The sequence below is a fragment of the Chrysochloris asiatica genome, unplaced genomic scaffold (genome assembly GCF_000296735.1).
Source record: "Chrysochloris asiatica unplaced genomic scaffold, ChrAsi1.0 scaffold00312, whole genome shotgun sequence".
Lineage (NCBI taxonomy): Eukaryota > Metazoa > Chordata > Mammalia > Afrosoricida > Chrysochloridae > Chrysochloris > Chrysochloris asiatica.
In genome coordinates this window covers 1060337-1077211 of record NW_006408830.1, presented here as the reverse complement: position 1 = coordinate 1077211, position 16875 = coordinate 1060337, and the positions used below count along the sequence as shown (strand labels likewise).

The window sequence follows — 16875 nt, the reverse complement described above, 5'->3', positions numbered from 1 at the left end:
GTCGGAACCGACTTGACTATACACAATCACCACCACTTACCTTTTCAATGTCTTCCTGCAATCGTTTTTGAATTATCTTCAGCAAAGTTTTATTTGCATGTGATATTAATTTATTAATGGAAATTAATTTATTCCATTATTTCCACGTTCGGATGGGTCATCTTTTGTTGGAATGGCCTCAAATATGGATCTCTTCCAATCAGTTGGCCAGGTAACTGTCTTCCACATTTCTTGCCGTAGATAAGTTAACATCTCCAGTTTGTTGAAACATTTCAATTTGCATTCCACCAATTCCTGGAGACATGTTTTTTGCAAATGCCTAAATGCAAAGCGCAGCTTAGACTTCTTCTTTTCATTACCATTGGTCCATTGGTTTTTGTTTTTGTTTTGTTTTTCACAGGAATAGATTAAACACCTTTAATACATGTGCTGGATGTGAGGGAGGAGGCTTTATTTGCCTTTCTGGGCCTTGATTTTCCTCAGATAGAACTCCACCTCCTTGTTCTCTAGAACATAGCCATCTGTTCGGCCACACTGGCCTGGTCTTGAAGCGATACATGCAAGAAGCTGCTGGAACTGCTCCTCCAAAAGACTGCTGAGTTTTGCATTCTTTTTCCTTTCATCGTATTTTGTTCTGAATTTTCTTTGATCACTTTTTGTTTAATATCTCTTCCTCTTCAGGTGTCAGTTTGGCTCCCTTCTTGTGGCCCAGAGGCAGTGCATAGTGGGACTCACGGTGTGCTGTCAACGAGCATGATGTAGTTCTTCACTAGGGTCTTGGTGCAGACCAGCTCATTATTGGACACATTGTAGACAACATCAGTAATCCTTGTTTTCCGGGTACAACACTCAGAACCCCAGGAGAAGTTCCCCACATCCAGCCTCAGGGTCCAGTACTTCTTTTTGCCTCCTCTAACACGTACTGTGTGTGTGCGGTGGGGGCTGTTCTTAGCATTGGCAGCCAGGCGTCCCAGCTCATACTTCTGCTTCTTGTGGTAGGGCTTTCTCTTGCCCCCGGTCTTGCGGCGCTTATGCGATGGAGATATCCATCGCTTGGTGCTGGCTGGAAAGAGCGATCCATTGGTTTTTGATCATATGCTACCTCTTGAAATGATTGCGCATTGGCCGTTTGTTTTGGGTATAGTGACTCTGTGTATTCCTTCTTTTTTTTTTTTTTTTTCTAATATGTCTACTTCTTTATCCCATTATATCTTTTTTCTCCCCCGAAGTTTTATTGTGCATTGAATAATAGTTTACATAATTTCCTTCCTCTTCTTCCATCTTCAAGTTGACAGGAATCTAGGGAACGTGGTCAAACTCGGTCCACATCTTTATTGCCATTTGGTTTTGAGACATTCATCAGTTTTGCACTCATCCTATCATATTTCATATCATTGCAATGATTACAGTCCCCTCCATGCATCATCATTCAACAATATTTGCTTCTATTCCCTGTGTGTGTGTTTTTAAATATATATACACACAAAAACACTCAGGAACACATATAATCATTTAAACAACCAAAGGACACATTCTGCAAGCCTACCTCCTGGTTGCCAGCACACAGTCTTTCTCTTTCTATGAGTCTGGAGTCCTCAGCTGCTCTATTTCTCCATGCCTTCATCTCTGTCTCCATCTCTGGTGTCGCTGCTTCTCTGGATAGAGTACCACATTCTGCTCATGCTCTTTTCCCTTGATGGTCCTAGGGTCCTCTGTTCCTGGAATGTAAGATTAACTGCTCCCCCTTTTATGTTACAAAACTTCTACATTTACAGTTCTGACAATCACAATTAGTCATGATAACAATTACTCACTATTGAATCATAAGAATTCCCATCTCCTTTCACCAGATCTGTCTTGACAAGATGAAAACTATTTAGTGGGTATTCTACCTTTCTCTGAACTCTGAAACTAAACTCCCTCTTGAAAACTTGTAAGCCAGCCACTTCGTGCCTTTATAGCCCTCCATCCCTCATTTTAGGTAGTCAACGTCTAAGCTGCCCATCCTATCAACACTATGTACAGAAAGAATATGATATTTGATCCTTGATGTGAATACTCCTTCCCTCACAGTTGGTATTTTGAGCTACTACCTCCATAACTAAGCAGCTCTGGTAGCGTAGTGGTTACGAGTCGGGCTGCTAACCTCAAGGTCAGCAGTTTGAAACTACCAGCTGTTCTGTAGAAAAAAGATAAGGCTTTCTGCTCCTATAAAGATTTATAGCCTCAGAAACCCTACACAGGGTTGCTATGAGTCGGAACCGACACCACAGCATATTACCACCACCACCACATCCATAGTACAGGTCAAATTCATCAAATAGCAATTTACATTTGTTTCCTTTATCAAATTTCTTTATCTTCCTCTTGTTGAGTTCTGATCATCAAGCCATTGAAGGTAGGTTTAGTGGGTACTATCAGTAAGTTTGGGTGTTCTTGTGCGTCTCCCCTCACTTCAATATCAGCCCTGCCTAGACAGATTGGATACTACTCAGTGGAGATTCTACCTTCCTTCACGCCCTCTGAATCTAGGCTTTTTAAGTGTTTTTAAGTGTACAAATCAGTGAGCCACACTTTGATTTGAAAGCTTTCTTGACTTTGCTTTGTTTTACCATTTAAATCTGCAAAGCATCTGGAATTGAGTTTTGTGTTGGTGTGAGGAAGGGATCAGAGTTCACTGTTTTCTCAATAGTTACCCAGTGGACCCAGCACCATTTATTGAAGACATTATCCTTTCCCCAGTGCTCTGCTAGTTGTTTGGACTATGTGACAATGTGATTTGTCAAATACAACCTTCTAAAAGGCAAAAGGATAGTCAGAAAAGATTCCTTCTCCTGTTCATGTCGTTCATCCTGCCAGTGAATGTTTGTTACTACAGGAACCAATTACTTGAAGTCTTTCCTACAGTTTTGTGTATAACCAAGTAACTATACATACATACTTGTTTATACATGAAATTGTAGGAAAGTAACTATAATATATATGGAGTCTTTGCATGGTGCTATATGATAAGCACTGGACTACTAGATCAGTTTGAACCACATAGTTGGTGGTTCAAACTTACCAGCCACTCTTCGGAAACCCTATACAAGGTCACTATGAGTTGAAACTGACTCTACGGCACATAACAACAGCATGGTTACATACATAATTATCTAAGTTATTGTTTATTGTGGTAAATATGCACATATACAAGGAGCTCTGGTAGCGTAGTGGTTACGAATCGAGCTGTGAACCTCAGGGACAGCAGTTCGAAACTACCAGCTGTTTCGCGGGAGAAAGAGGAGGCTTTCTGCTCCCGTAAAGATTTACAGCCTTGGAAACCCTGTACAGGGTCGCTATGAGTCAGAACCCACTCCACGGCACATAACAACAACAACAACATGCATATAGACATGTGCTATCACTCAAAACCAAACCCACTGCCATCAAGTTAATTTTGACTCAGAGCGACCTTGTATAGGGTTTCCTAGGCTGTAAATCTTTACAAGCGTTGGCAACCTCATCTTTCTACTATGGAACAGCTGGCGGGAGTGTTGACCTCATACCTTAACAGTACAGAGCTTACCCTATAGTGTGGCCAAAGCTCGGTTACATATTTACAGAACCAAATTGGTAGGTCTTGGCTTCTGTGGCTCGGCTGGTGGGTTTGAACCTCCGACCTTTGATCCATGGGGAGAGTGGCAGAAAAGTGCTCCTGTGGAGCTCTTGAATGCTACTGCTCCTGTTGCCCAGGCCTCTGCTGGGCCTGTCACCAAGCACAAGAGGTCAGCACTGTGACTAATCCTCCAGCATCCAGGGTGACTCAGCTCCGGCCTTTTGACCAACCATGGCTCAGGCCACGAGGCCTTCCCTCGGTCAGCTCTGTTTTGGGGCTGCCGACCTTGGATGAGCTCTTCTGGCTGCTCCGGAGGCTGGAATGTGGTCTGGGAGGCAGGGAGCTGCAGCCTTTCTTTGGAGAGGTTTGGGGACACGACTTTGGAGATGGTGAAGTGGAGGCAGAAGGAATGGGTGCCCCCACAGAAGCCAAAGTGGTTACTTCTAGAGGCTTCAGTCACTTTCTCGCAGGACGTGTCCATTTCTAGATGCGGGGGGAGGCGACCTTCTGGTGGTCCAACTTGTCCTTCTGGAGAATCCCGAAAGCAGCCCCTTCCCCCACTGCCTTGTCTGCTACTTCTACTAGTCAGGAGGGTGGAGCAAAGCAGATGGCCCAGGGGCTGGGGACAAACCAGGGCGTGTGCAACCTGACCTGATGGGGGCCTCAGTTTCCCTCAGTTTGTAAAATGGAAATTACATTTTTGTGATAGAGAGAACACCTTTCTTACCTACTAACACCTGCATCCAGACCAAACCAAACCAAACTCACCACCAGTGAGATCACTTGGACTCAGAGAGACCCTGTACAGGATTCCCGAGGCTGTAAATCTTTATGGGGAGCAGAAAGCCTCTCTTTCTCCTGAAGAGCCTTTGGTGGGTTTGAACTGCCCATCTTGGGGTTAGCAGTCCAGTGTTTGTCCTATAGTGCCACCAGGGTTTCTTTCATTGTGCATCAGGCACCATCCATAGAAATTCAACTGATATTTTCATTCCTTGAGATTCAACTGCAGAGATGGCAGAGAGGGTCCCAGTTCTTTGAAGTCTCCAGTCTGTGCTTTGGTCCGCAGCACACGAAGGGCCTCAGGCCAAATCTACACTTGTTTTTTTATAATTAAAAATGTATTCAATTGCTTATTTGTTGATGTATATTTCCTCTAGCTACTTACTTGCTAAAATATTTATTCAACTGCTTATTTGCTGATGTATATTTCCTCCAGCTACTTACTTGCTAAAAATGACAAGAGTTGAGGAGTTAGGACACAGACTAGGTGGGTCACGATGCTAAACAATGTTTACTCTCTGGTCATTTACAGAAAAGTTTGCCAAGCTCTGGTTTGATGGAATAGGTCGTTGTTAAATGTCATTGAGTCAACACAGGCTCACAGCCACACAATGCACAACAGAATGAAACACTGCCTGGTCCGGGGCCCACCTCACAATTGTTGCTCCCTTTGAACCCATTGCTGCTGCTGCTGCGCCAATCCATCTCACTGGGGGACTCCTTTTTCACTCTCCCTCCGCTTTATTAAGCATGATGTCCTTCTCCAGGGACTGGTTCCTCCTGATAATATGTCCAAAGTATGAGAGACAGAGTCTAGCCGTCCTGGCCTCCAAGGAGCACTCTGACTGTACTTTTTCCAACACAAATTTGTTTGCTCTTTTGGTGGTTCATGGTACTTTCAATATTCTCCTTCAACACCATCACTCAAATGCATCACTTCTTTTAGGTTGTAACTGGGAAAATCTCTGATGGTGTCAGTGTTGGGAAGAAGCATGGTAATAAGTTGGAATGACTGGGGGTTGAGAAACTGCTTCCAGGTGGTCAGGGGTCATCTTTGTGGGAAGGCAACTTTTGAACTGTGTGAATCTCCCAGAAGACTGGTCTGGGCAGAGTGACAGGATAGCAAAAGCCTGGAGGCAAGTAAAGGTTTGGAAGAATAAAAAGATGGTTAAAGAGGAGGGAGTTTGGGGAGTGGAGGAGGAGATTCATCCAGGCAGAACCCTGTAATGGGGTAAAATGCTGAGATTTTATTTCAAGGGCAATAGGACGTTTTGGTAGGTGTTAGGGTAGGGTGAGGAGAATGGCCTATCGTGATTTGATTTTTCGAAAAGGCCTCTGGTTGTGATGTGAAAGGGCTCTCTGGGGATGACTGGGCCCAGGGAGGAGCACTGTGATGGCAGCAGAGAGGGTAAACAGAAAGAAAGATTGGGTTGTAGGAGTAGGAGTCCATGTTTTCCATGTGAGAGGAATGAGAGATGGTATCTGGCTGTTTGGTCTGAAAAACTTGGGAGCAGACCAGCTGGGCTGGAAGCCCAGATCTGGCACCGGCTTGTCCTTGGAGAGACATGTTTGTGTTTGTTTGGTTTTTAATGTGCCTGCGCTCTTGCCCCATGTGTGAAATGGGTCGAGTCATCTCTTCTTCAAAAGGTTGACCAAGGCTAATCAGAGATTCAATTTTCTTTGTAATCAAAGAAGATCAACCTGAACAGGTGAAGTGCCCAACCAAAGCAGCTCTCCCTTGAGGAGAGCTTCCTGGCCAGCAGGCCTTCCTATTTGCTCCCTGGCTGTGGGATCAACACTTTTCCTAAGATGGGGTGCTTGAATGCTGGGTTCTGACAGGTCTATGGGGTCTGAGCTTTACTCTGCCACCCTCTCTGTCCAGTTCTCACAGCGCTGTCCCTGTGGTCTCTGGTCAACCCTGGAGGGCACCATTTTGCATTTAGCCTCTGGCATTAAAGACACCTGGGCTAATGGTCCCCAAGCTTACTAAGTCTTTGATTTTGGATAAGGGGCCTCTGAGATATGGCCTTTTGTGACAAATATCCTAGGCCATGGGAAATGGGGTCTGAATACTTCCTCTTATGATTGTTAAGGAGTAAATCATTTCTCCAAAGGCTCTAGTACAATATGTAAGTACCAATTAAATATTAAGTTGTTGTTGTTAAATACTGTCGAGTCAATTCTGACTGCGATCCTGTACAGGATTTCTGTGGAGGAACTGCTGGGTTTGAACCACTGACCTTGTGGTTTGCAGCTCAGTGCTTTATCCTACAGCGCCACACCAGGAGGTTCAGGTAAAAAGCAGTCTTTACTAATATTATCGGAGTCCTGGTGAGGCGCTGTAGGATAATGCACTGGACCACAAGGTCGGTTTGAACCACAAGGTCGGTGCTTCAAACTCACCAGCTGCTCCTCGAACCGACTCCACGGTACTTAACAATAGTATCACTTCTCATGGTCCTGTCATGCATGGTAACCTACAGTACCCAGAGTCAGTGTAAGGTCCACTTTTAGCTAAGGACACTCTCGTCTCCCCCGCCCCCCCCCACCTCTCAGCTGTTGTGTGTGTGTGCATGCATTCTTTTTTTCAAAAATTAGTTTTCATATTTTCTTATGATTTTTGCATTCACGTTTTAACTGCAAAAATGTAAAACAGATACCAACTATTTTTAAGCCCATTCTGGTACTGTTTATACACACGGGCCTTGTGCTTCCCTGCAAGCCAAAGTTCTTGGTGCTAGCTACACCCTCTGTAAATCCTAAGAATTTTCTAAATTAGGTGCTATTTATCCTGTCGTAAAGACGAGGAAACTGAGGCTGAGTCAAGTGGCTTGCCCAAGGTCGTACAGTGAGCAAGTAGGTGGAGGTAAGATTGGAACTGAGGGCTTTAACTCAAGAGGCCACACGCTCGTAACCCCCTGAGGCTGGCCTCTGCTTCATCCTTAACATGCCCAAAAGATTGAATGAATGAATGTCTCGGGTAGGTGCCCCCTCCTCTGCAAACCGGCGGAGCTTGGGTGAACCCACTGTTCGGCGCGGGGGTGCGCATCAGCCTCGCGCATGCGCGTCCCTGCACACAGGCCGCAGCACTCAGTCCACACGCACATGTTAAGGCCTTTCTCCGCTTGGTATATCCCGCCTTCCCCCGCGTCCGGGTCTGGGTGGTACGCGCCGCCTCCGTTCGCCGCCCCTCCCCGTCGGTTTCCGCGCGAAAAGCCGGGGCCGCCCGCGCCGCTGCCGCCGCCTCAACTGCATTCTCCGAGATGCCCGCCCGAACCGCTCCGGCCCGGGTGCCCGCGGTGGCCTCCCCGGCCATCTCACTGCCCGACGATGTCCGCAGGCGGTAAGTGCCTTTGGAAGACCGCGCACTCAGAGTGGGGGGTGGGGGCGGCACAGCATGGGGGGGATCGCTGCCCTTCGGGGTGGCCCGGCTCCGCCGCTGACAGGCGGGCGCGCATGCGCGGGTTGGCGCGGCGGCGGTTGGCGCGGGTAGGGTGGCACTTCCGGTCGCGCGCGCCCCTGGCCATTTGGCGCCAAAATGGGCTGAGGCCCCCTCGCACTTCCCTTGTGACTAGGAACTCGGGTTCTTTTCAAACAATCATGTAGAGCAAGCTTTGAGTTTGCCTCGGGGGTCCCCTTTCCTAAGCCTCCTCGGCCTGACCTTCTGCTGCCAGCCTGCTTGGGCAGGAAGTGGGCAGTATGCAGCCTCGGGACACTCCTGGGCCCTGGCACTCCGGCCTCCACTTCCGGTGCCCGGCCCGATCAAGGGGGTCGGGACGACCTGGCTCCGCGGGATTCCCGCCGTCCCCACGACCCCCACGTGCTGCGCATCCCGATGGCGGCTTCCTTAGATGGACGTTGCCACTCGGGACCCGGGCGCGGCCGGCTCAGGTTTGCGAGCCCTGTCTTCCTTTGGGGGCTCTCGCCATCATCTGCTGGATTCTGGAAGAAACTCTGCTGGTGCACGTGAAAGCTACATGTGTTCGGTCAAGCCTTGCTAATGAAAACTGAGGGTGGGGTGGGGGTGAGGGCCCAGCTAATGTCGGACCCCCAGCTAGAGCCCTCATGCCGAAGTCGGGACTTTTGTAGGCAGGTGTACTGGATGACCGTTTGACCCAGGGCTCCGGGTCCCAGGCCTCCAGGTGGTGAAGGGCATCAAGTTCACTCCTGAAAACTTGTTCCAAGTGAGGTGTGCACGCAGACCCAGGATCCCTGGCTAGACCTGAACACTTCCTCCCACCCCATTGGTCAACCTCGGCTTGCCACTCCTCTTATTCCCGGCTCTTTGTTTTTTCTGTCTATAGTTGTACCAGGTCACTTATGATTTGGGCTGTTAGGGGTGGCCTAGGGGGGAACTTGAGTTTCTGCACCACGAGTCTGAGGCTCAAAACACTTAACCAGGGGATGGATGAGTCTTGTGGGAAGAAGCCATAGGCTCCCCCTCTCTCCCAAGATCTAACATGATTCAAAACGGAAAGGAGAATTAGGAAGCTAACTTCACTTCATCAAAAGAAATTTGAACCCAATCAAGAGAAGTTTGATTTACCGTAGGAGTCCTGGAAGCACAGTGGTTAAAGTATCCAGCTGTAAACGCTAATGGTTGTTGGTTTGAGCCCACCAGCTGCTCATCAGGAGTCTGCTCCCAGAAAGATTATCTCCTTATACCCACTGCCATCGAGTCGATTTCCAACTCAACAATCCTATAGGACAGGGTAGAACTGTCCCGTAGGGTTTTCAAGGCCCAGTGGGCTGCTTAACCATAAGGGGTGTTCAAACCCACCAGCCGCTTAACTTATATCCCTATACCTAGGACTGCGCAGTTGATTTCAACTTAGCAACCCTTTAGGGCAGAGTGGAAATGCGCTGTAGTTTTCTAAGGCTGTGAATTTTATTGAAGCAGACCGCCTCATGTTTCTCCCGAGGAGTTGGCGAGTTTGAATACCATCCTTGTGGTTTGTTAAGTGCCTGGAGTCGATTCCGACCCATAGCGACCCTGTATAGGATTTCTGAGGAACAGCTGATGAGCTTGACCCGCTGACCTTGCAGTCCAGTGCATTAACCCACAGTGCTACACCAGGTCCCATTGACCTTTGGAAACCTTCTGGGACAGTTCTCTGCCCTATAGAGTTGCTGTGACTCGGAATGGACTTGATATCAAGGGTTGATTTGGTTATTTACCCTGAGAGGGAGAACTTAACCCCCACTGAGTTGTATGTGGCCTTGGGCAAGCTTATACTGCCTCTGCAATTGTGAGCAAGGTTGAATAAACGTGGATTTTAAACTGGCATTGGACTAAATGAGCACATACCTGCCATGTAAAGGCTCCGAGGTTTACCATTGTTATAGACTAATTTGCCTTCCATTTTTTTTCAGTTCTACTAATCAGTTACTAATTAATTAACATGCTTTACGTTATCTCAGTTAATCCTCAACAGTTCTTAAGAGTGGGCGCGTGGGGAAGTTCACTGCTAGGAAGCTGGGATTCCTGCCAAGGCCTCCTTCTTACCAGGGTCTTTCTCCTCAACTAGGGCTTGATTGTGAATGAGCTCAGGTGCTCTATTGGGCCCACACAAGTGTTTGGTTTGGCTGAATTGCAACACCTTTAGGTGAGCTCTGGTGGTGTAGAGGTTAAGCACTTGACGGCTAACTGTTCAGTCTGTAGTTTGAACCCACCAGCCACTATGCAGGGAGAATGATGTGGTAGTTGGCTTCCAGAAAGTTGACAGCCTTGGAAACCCTAGGGGGCAGTTCTACTTTGCACTCGCTGTGAGTCATAGTCGACTTGGTGGCACTGGGTTTGGTGTTTTGATTTAGGTGATGCTTCCAATCCACCCTTCTTCCTAGATTCCATGTAAATTTGAACTTGCCTATTGTAGGTATGGGGTTTGGGGGTGCCTCTTTTAGCGCCAACCCTCCCTCCCCCAAATCCCTTTGCCATCAAGTTGATTTTGACTCATAGACACCTGATAGGACAGAGCAGACTGCTTCATAGGGTTTCCCAGAATAAACTTTTACAGGGGGAGGCTGGTGGATTTGAACTGTTGACCTTGCTATTAGCAGCCTAATGTTTAATCCACAGTGCCACCAGGACTCATTTCCTTTAGACCATGTGGTGGTAATTGAAATGGTACACACATGTACGTACACGTGCACACACACACACACACACACACACACGACAAACAGATTTGTAAATAGAGGCATAACTTCTTGAGTTAGAAAAATTAGTGGAGAAGCATCATTTATAATGTAAAAGGTACATGAACTCAGTAGAATATTCTAGGCGCTAACTTAGGCCTGGTCCTCAATATGCAGCTCTTGACGTTTCTGTCACTCCAGCTAACTTGTGTCTACGGCAGCTTCCTTTTGTGAAACTTGGATATCGCTTCAGTCCATGTATAATACTAGAAAGAGTTTTAATGTTTGGCTTTCTAAGGCTATAGCTTCTTTTTCAAGTATAACACTCTGCTTGCCTTTCAGGGCGAGCCACATTTTTCCGCTTGGTTTTTCTGACTCTATCCAAGCCGTCATCATCTAGCCAGAAATAGCAATTGTCTCCTATTTGTCTTCCTGCTGCCACTCTTGTCCTGACTCAGGACTGTTTCTGGAGTGTGGAAACCAGGATCTTCTTCAAACACAAGTCGGAGCCGGTGGTTTTCCTCCCCCTCCCATACCCTCAGACTTCCTCAGTTGCCTGGTGTACTTGGTGCTGAGCCCACACTCCTGTCCACTCATGTCCACTCGCCTACCTCATCAGGAGGCCTTGTCATGAGCCACACAGGCCTTCTCCTTCCAGGTTCTTGGTGGAGAGAGTAGCTGGAGGCTGGGGCTTTGCCTCCCCCTCCCAAGCTGGCTCCTGTCCATTCATCCTTAAGGCTACTGCTCAGAAAGACTTCCCCTCCCCCGAGCAAAGCAGAGGCTTGAGCTCTGTCAGCACACCCAGCGTGCTGCTTTTGCAACCCTGGACTGGGTGATGATTTCATGGACTGTTGTCAGACTGTGTTTGCCTTCTTCATTACATCTGCAGCCTGGGCTTCAGCAGCCTCTCCAACATTTTTATATAAAACGGATTTCCCTTTTTATAAAGCCTGGTTTTCCATACTGATGCTAACCACCTTCTTAGTACCACTTTGCTTAGCCTTCATGGCGATCACAACTTTCTTATCTGCTGTTTATTCTGTGATGAGATTACTTCCATGCTCCTGACCCAGTAGGTATTGAAAGGGGCAGAGGGATTTCTTTTCTAGAACTGCTCCCCTGTTGTGGGGTTTGGTCAGACTACTTGAGTTTATACAAAGTGGAGGGTCAGTGAAAGAGGAAGACCCCCATAAGATGGATTGACACAGTGGCAGCAAAAACAGGCTCAAACATAAACAACACTGAGAATGGCCTAGGATTGGGCTGTCTTCCGTTCTTTTACACATAGGGTCACTATGCGTTGGAACCAGCTCGATGGCACCCACCACCAGCTTGAGTTCTAAACCACCTGGTTCCACTTACCGGCTGTGTGACCAAGTGATCTAACCTATGGGTGGCTTGGTGTCTTCATCTGTAAAATGGGATTGGAGTCAGCTCCCCAGTGCTGTTGTGAAGGCTTTCTGCACTGGCAGGTTGAAAGGAGTTAGGGTCGCACCCTCGCCAGTTACCACATTTGGTTGCCCATCAGGGGAAGATTGTTTAAAGTACAAGTGGACAATTCTGACACTGAGGCATATTTTAATGTGGCGATGTGTGCTGTGTGGAATTGAGGTAAATAAATGTCCGCTGCGCATCCCATTTTTTTTCCTCTCACAGTTTAGAAAGCTAGGAGTCTAAATTCAAGAATGCCAGCTCTAGGGGAAGGCTTCCCTTCTCTGTGAGCTCTGGGGAAAGGTCCCCGTCTCCTTTCAGCATCTGTATACCTGGCATTCCTGGGAGAGCTTCACGGGTCTCGGCGTCAGTCTCCCCGATCTAGCAGTTTCTCAGTGCAGGGACCCCAGGTCCAAAGGACGCCCTCCACCCATGGCCCTCTCTCTTGGTGGTAGTAAGTCCTTCTCTCTGCTTGACTTATAGCACATTCTGAACTTACTGCTTCGGTGACATCCCAAGCTCTTGTTCCTAATCTTGAATTAAATGCTTGTCGCTTAAGGTTGGAGCTAGATAGCTTCCTATCCTCTTAGTATCTCACTTGTTACATCTTTGGATCCTTGGCTTGGGTGATGCTATGTACTACCAGGAGGACTCTTTCTTTCCTGAAAACTTTCCTCCTGTCTTTTATTCCTGGAACTTTTAGTCTCGGCCATTGGGCTACTAGCTGGAAATGGCCACCTCTAGTTTGGAGCCAGTCCTGATTTCTAGCTGCCGGTGGGCCTTCTAGCTAGCTACTGTGAACCAACCAGGACTCATCAATCCTGAAACTCTGGTTCTGCCTGGTCTCCTTTCTCTCCCCACAAAGTCTGAGAGTCACAGCTTCCTGTATAAGTAACAAATGACCACAGACTTGATGGATTAAAGCAAAACAGCATACGTTCATTGTGTTCTGATTCTTAGTGACCCTGTATAGGGTTTCCAAGGAGCAGCATGGAATCACTAACCTTATAGTTAACAGTCCAGTGCTTATCCCACAGTACCACACCAGGACTCCATCTTATATGAGGGCCTTCAAAAAGTTCACGGGAATAGAATTAGAAGAGAACGGAATTTTTTTTCCACAAAAATTTTGAAGCTCCTTGTAGTTTTGTGGGTCAGAGGTCCAGTACTAAAGTCACTGGATTCAGATCAAGGTGTCAGTTGGCAGCCTTGCTAGAGGCGCTAGGGGAGGGAGAATCTGTTTTCTGCTCCTGCCAATTGTTGGCCCAATTCTGTCCTTAGCGATTATAGGACAGAGGGCCCCTTTTCTGGCTGAATGTAAGCTGACGGCTATTCCTAGTTCCTTGTTAAGGGTCGTTGACTCATAGCGATCCTGTATAGGGTATTTAGAACCAATGGCTGTTGGGCTTGAATCTTTGACTTTGTGATTATCAGTCCAGTGCTTAATTTTACAGTGCTACACATGGACTCCTCCAGGCCACTAAGTCCCTGGACTTGTGGCTCCTCTCCTCCGCCATTTTCAGACCTGACAGTGGTGCTCAGAGCTTTCTATCGCATCTGGAATTGTAACTGGGAAGGTTCTGCTCTTTGGACTCAGGTGATTAGGTTGGGCCCACTGGGTAATCCAGGATAATCTCCCATCTCAAGGGCTGCCACTTTAATTACAGCTGCAAAGTCCCATATGCCAAGTAAGGTCACATATTCCCATATGATTAGGGCCTGGGCATCTCTGGGGGTTAGTGTCTACCTACTTTACTCACCATTCATTCAGCCAGCCTCAGGTAACTTCTCTTGCATGGTCTCCACTCCTGTTGCTATAACCACACTTCAGACCAACAGCTTGGATGAGGAATGATAGAGTCATTGAACGTTCTGAAGTCTCTTCCTAAGCAGTCTATGAGGAATCATGGTGTTGCAATGGTTAAATCACTCAGCTGCTAATTGAAAGGTTACCAGTTTGAACCCACTAGCAACTCCTTCCACCACTTGTCTGTTAGTTTGTCCTACTGTGGTGACTTGTGTGTTGTTGTGATGCTATAAGCTATGCCACCGGTATTTTGAATGCCGATAGGTCACCCATGGTGGATAGGTTTCAGCTGAACTTCCAGACTAAGACCGACCAGGAGGAAGGGGAGGTGGACCACTTCCAAATGTTTAGTCACTGAAAACCTTATGCATGGCAGCGCAGCACTGTCAGATAGCACCAGAATATTGAATATTGAAACAGGATAAATAACACTGGAATATTGTCAGATATAGTGCTGGAAGGTGAGCTCCTCAGGTTGGACATTGTGCTTGGTAAAGTGGAGGGTCAGTGAAGAAGAGGGAGACCCCCAACAAAATGGATTAGCACAGTGGCATTAGCAATGGGCTTAGGTATAACAGTGATTGTAAGGTGGGCGCAGCAATGGGCAGTGTTTCATTCTGTTGTGCAGAATTCTCTCTGAGTCGGAATCAACTTGATGGCACCTAACAACAACAACAACAACAACAGGTGGCTTGGGAGAAATGTGGACGTCTGCTTCCATAAAGATTTGTAGCCTTGGAAAGCCTCCTCCTGCTCTATAGGCTTGCTGGCTCTGCGTCGAAGTCCACTCAACAATAATGGGGGGGGGGGTGGTTTATGCAGTCTCTGGTGTACATTTTTCCCACATCTAATGTTCCTAAAGCATGTCATTGATATCATGGCTCCCATCTCCTCTGGGACTCCTTGGATGATGTGTTACTTTGGAAGGAAATTGACTTTTAACCTGACATCCCTGACCTTCCTCAGACTGACAGCCCACCTGACAGGACTGGTCTCTTTCAGGCTGGGTTGTCAGGCCATAGATCAGCCCTTCTTACTCTGTATGTCAGCAAGTGGGGGGTGGTTTCCTGGCTGTACTCTGAACCCCTTCCCTGCTGTGGTGCTCCTGTTGGGGCCCCCTCTGCCCAGTTCCTCAAGCTCTCAGCTGTCTGGAACCCTCTTTCCCGGCATCCGTTTTCTTCCCTTAGATTAGAAGGGTATTTGTCTTCCTCGGTCATTTATTATGTTTATCTTCTCTCCCTTATAAGAGGCACTCTCAGGAAAGAACCAGGAATGACTCTTGGGCAGGCTGGAAGGGACCTAAGACTGACATCTCTTATCATATGGCGGTTGTTCCTGAGTACTCTACTCCTGGTGATGCAGAGAAAGCCCATCTGAGGTGGTGTCAGCTTCAGTTTTACGAGGGCTTCGGGGAGGAGAAGCACAGTGGCAAGACTCCTCCTTCCTGTCAGCACTTCAGCACTTCTGGGTCTGACCTGCGCTCCGACCTTTGGTTCTGGGCCAGGCAGGTCGGATCCAGTCTCCATCAGGCAAGCTAGCCTAGGTATTATGAAGACTTCTTTGGGTCTCATTTTGTCAGACTATGTGCCAGTCATAGGAAGCGTTGAGAAGACTCCCAGCCACAAATCTGCCATGTGCCTACCCATTGGAGTGATCAGCATTCTGGACAGGGCACCTCTCTGGGCTTTGTAGTTTGGTATCTTCTGGGCATGAAGGGACCGACTATCCAGCTGGTCACGGGAGGAGCTGTGTCCAGCCATAATTTATGAGTAGAATGACTGAGATTCCAGGGGTCACACCCCATCAGCAGCCCCTGTGCCTCTGACAGTAAGCTGTCCCAGAAGCTGAGTTACTGCCAGGGTGGCATGAATCTTACCTGGATGGGGCTCTGTGGGATCCTGGAAATCTGAATGTGTTGGAATCTACATTCTCCAGCGTTACCACTGTATCTGCAGGATATGAAATGTCTTCTACAGACAGTCAGGAGGTCTCTGCCTGGTGCCACTCATACCCAGTCACAGGGCTATGTGCAGGAGAGGCAGAGAGGAAATTTAAAAAGTTGATTGGCATCTAACCAGAGAGTGTGTACCCCTAGAAATAAATAGGGTCTCTATGAGTTGGTATGGACTCGATGGTAGTGGATTTTTTATTGTTCAGAAGTACAGAACTGACCTGAGTTTGGCTGGAAAATCATTTGCTTACTAAAGAGTAGTGGATGCCTTTTTGAGAGGGAGGGGGAAACAAATCAGGGAGAAGGAGGTGAGTGGAGAGGCTGGGGCTCCTTGTCTGGGTGCTTACTGAGGGCAGTGGGGTAAGAACAGGTCTAACCAGTTGGGTGAGCTCTGGGTGGATGGAGGGGGAGGAGCCTCCTTCATCACTGTACCCTCCCATCCAGCACCAACATAGACTCAGAGCTGTCATCAGGAGCCCTTCCAGGCCGGTCTCTCCAGAGGGCAAGAGTAAACAGCAAAACTGCCCTGGCCACTCACAGCGGTGGCTGCTACTTACTACCATGCCTGGTCCTCTTTTGGATCACAGATGACTTCTTAGTATAGAGGCATTACTATAGGATGTTCTAGATACTGGAGAGAGAAAAACAGTCACCTTTGTTTTTTTCTTGCTAACGTATGTCTAAAAGCAGCCTGGTGATACAGCATTTTGCATCGGCTGCCAACCTAAAGGTTAGTGGTCTGAACGCCCCCAGAGACTCCAAGCACGGATGACTTGGTAATCTGTTTCCTCAAGGATTACAGCCAAGAAAGCCTATGGAGCAGTTCTATCCTGTAACACGTGGGGTTGCTATGACTTGGGGCTGACTTGATGGCAGCTGACAACCTATATATTAAACTTACTTTCAGAGTTGATTAACTGCGCTGTTAATATACACAATTCAGTAACATGAGTTACCTTCTTCAAGTTGTGCAGCCTGGCTCACTTTCCACTTCCAGTTTCTTCCACCACTGCCCCCAAGCCAAATCTCCCTGTTTCCCAAGGCTTCCCCTTCCCCTGTATTCTTGTAAGTTATAAAAAAAACTTACTTAATCAGCGTTTCTTCTTTTCTTCCCCAGGCTCAAAGATTTGGAAAGAAATAGCTTAACAGAAAAGGTAATCTCCACCTTAA

At 47.5% G+C, this 16875-nt stretch overlaps 1 protein-coding gene and 1 pseudogene across 1 annotated transcript in view; one reads left to right on the top strand and one right to left on the bottom strand.

Moving 5' to 3' along the window:
• Window positions 1-450: 450 nt before the first annotated feature.
• LOC102836804 lies at window positions 451-7485 on the bottom strand (annotated as a pseudogene).
• A 156-nt stretch (window positions 7486-7641) lies between these two features.
• Window positions 7642-16875, top strand: part of DNMT1 (DNA (cytosine-5-)-methyltransferase 1) — a 51520-nt gene continuing 42286 nt past the window's right edge. The window contains exons 1-2 of the mRNA XM_006875160.1: window positions 7642-7721; window positions 16823-16859. Of these exons, the coding sequence (XP_006875222.1) occupies window positions 7642-7721; window positions 16823-16859 (117 nt within the window). The remainder of the gene's footprint in view (window positions 7722-16822; window positions 16860-16875) is intronic.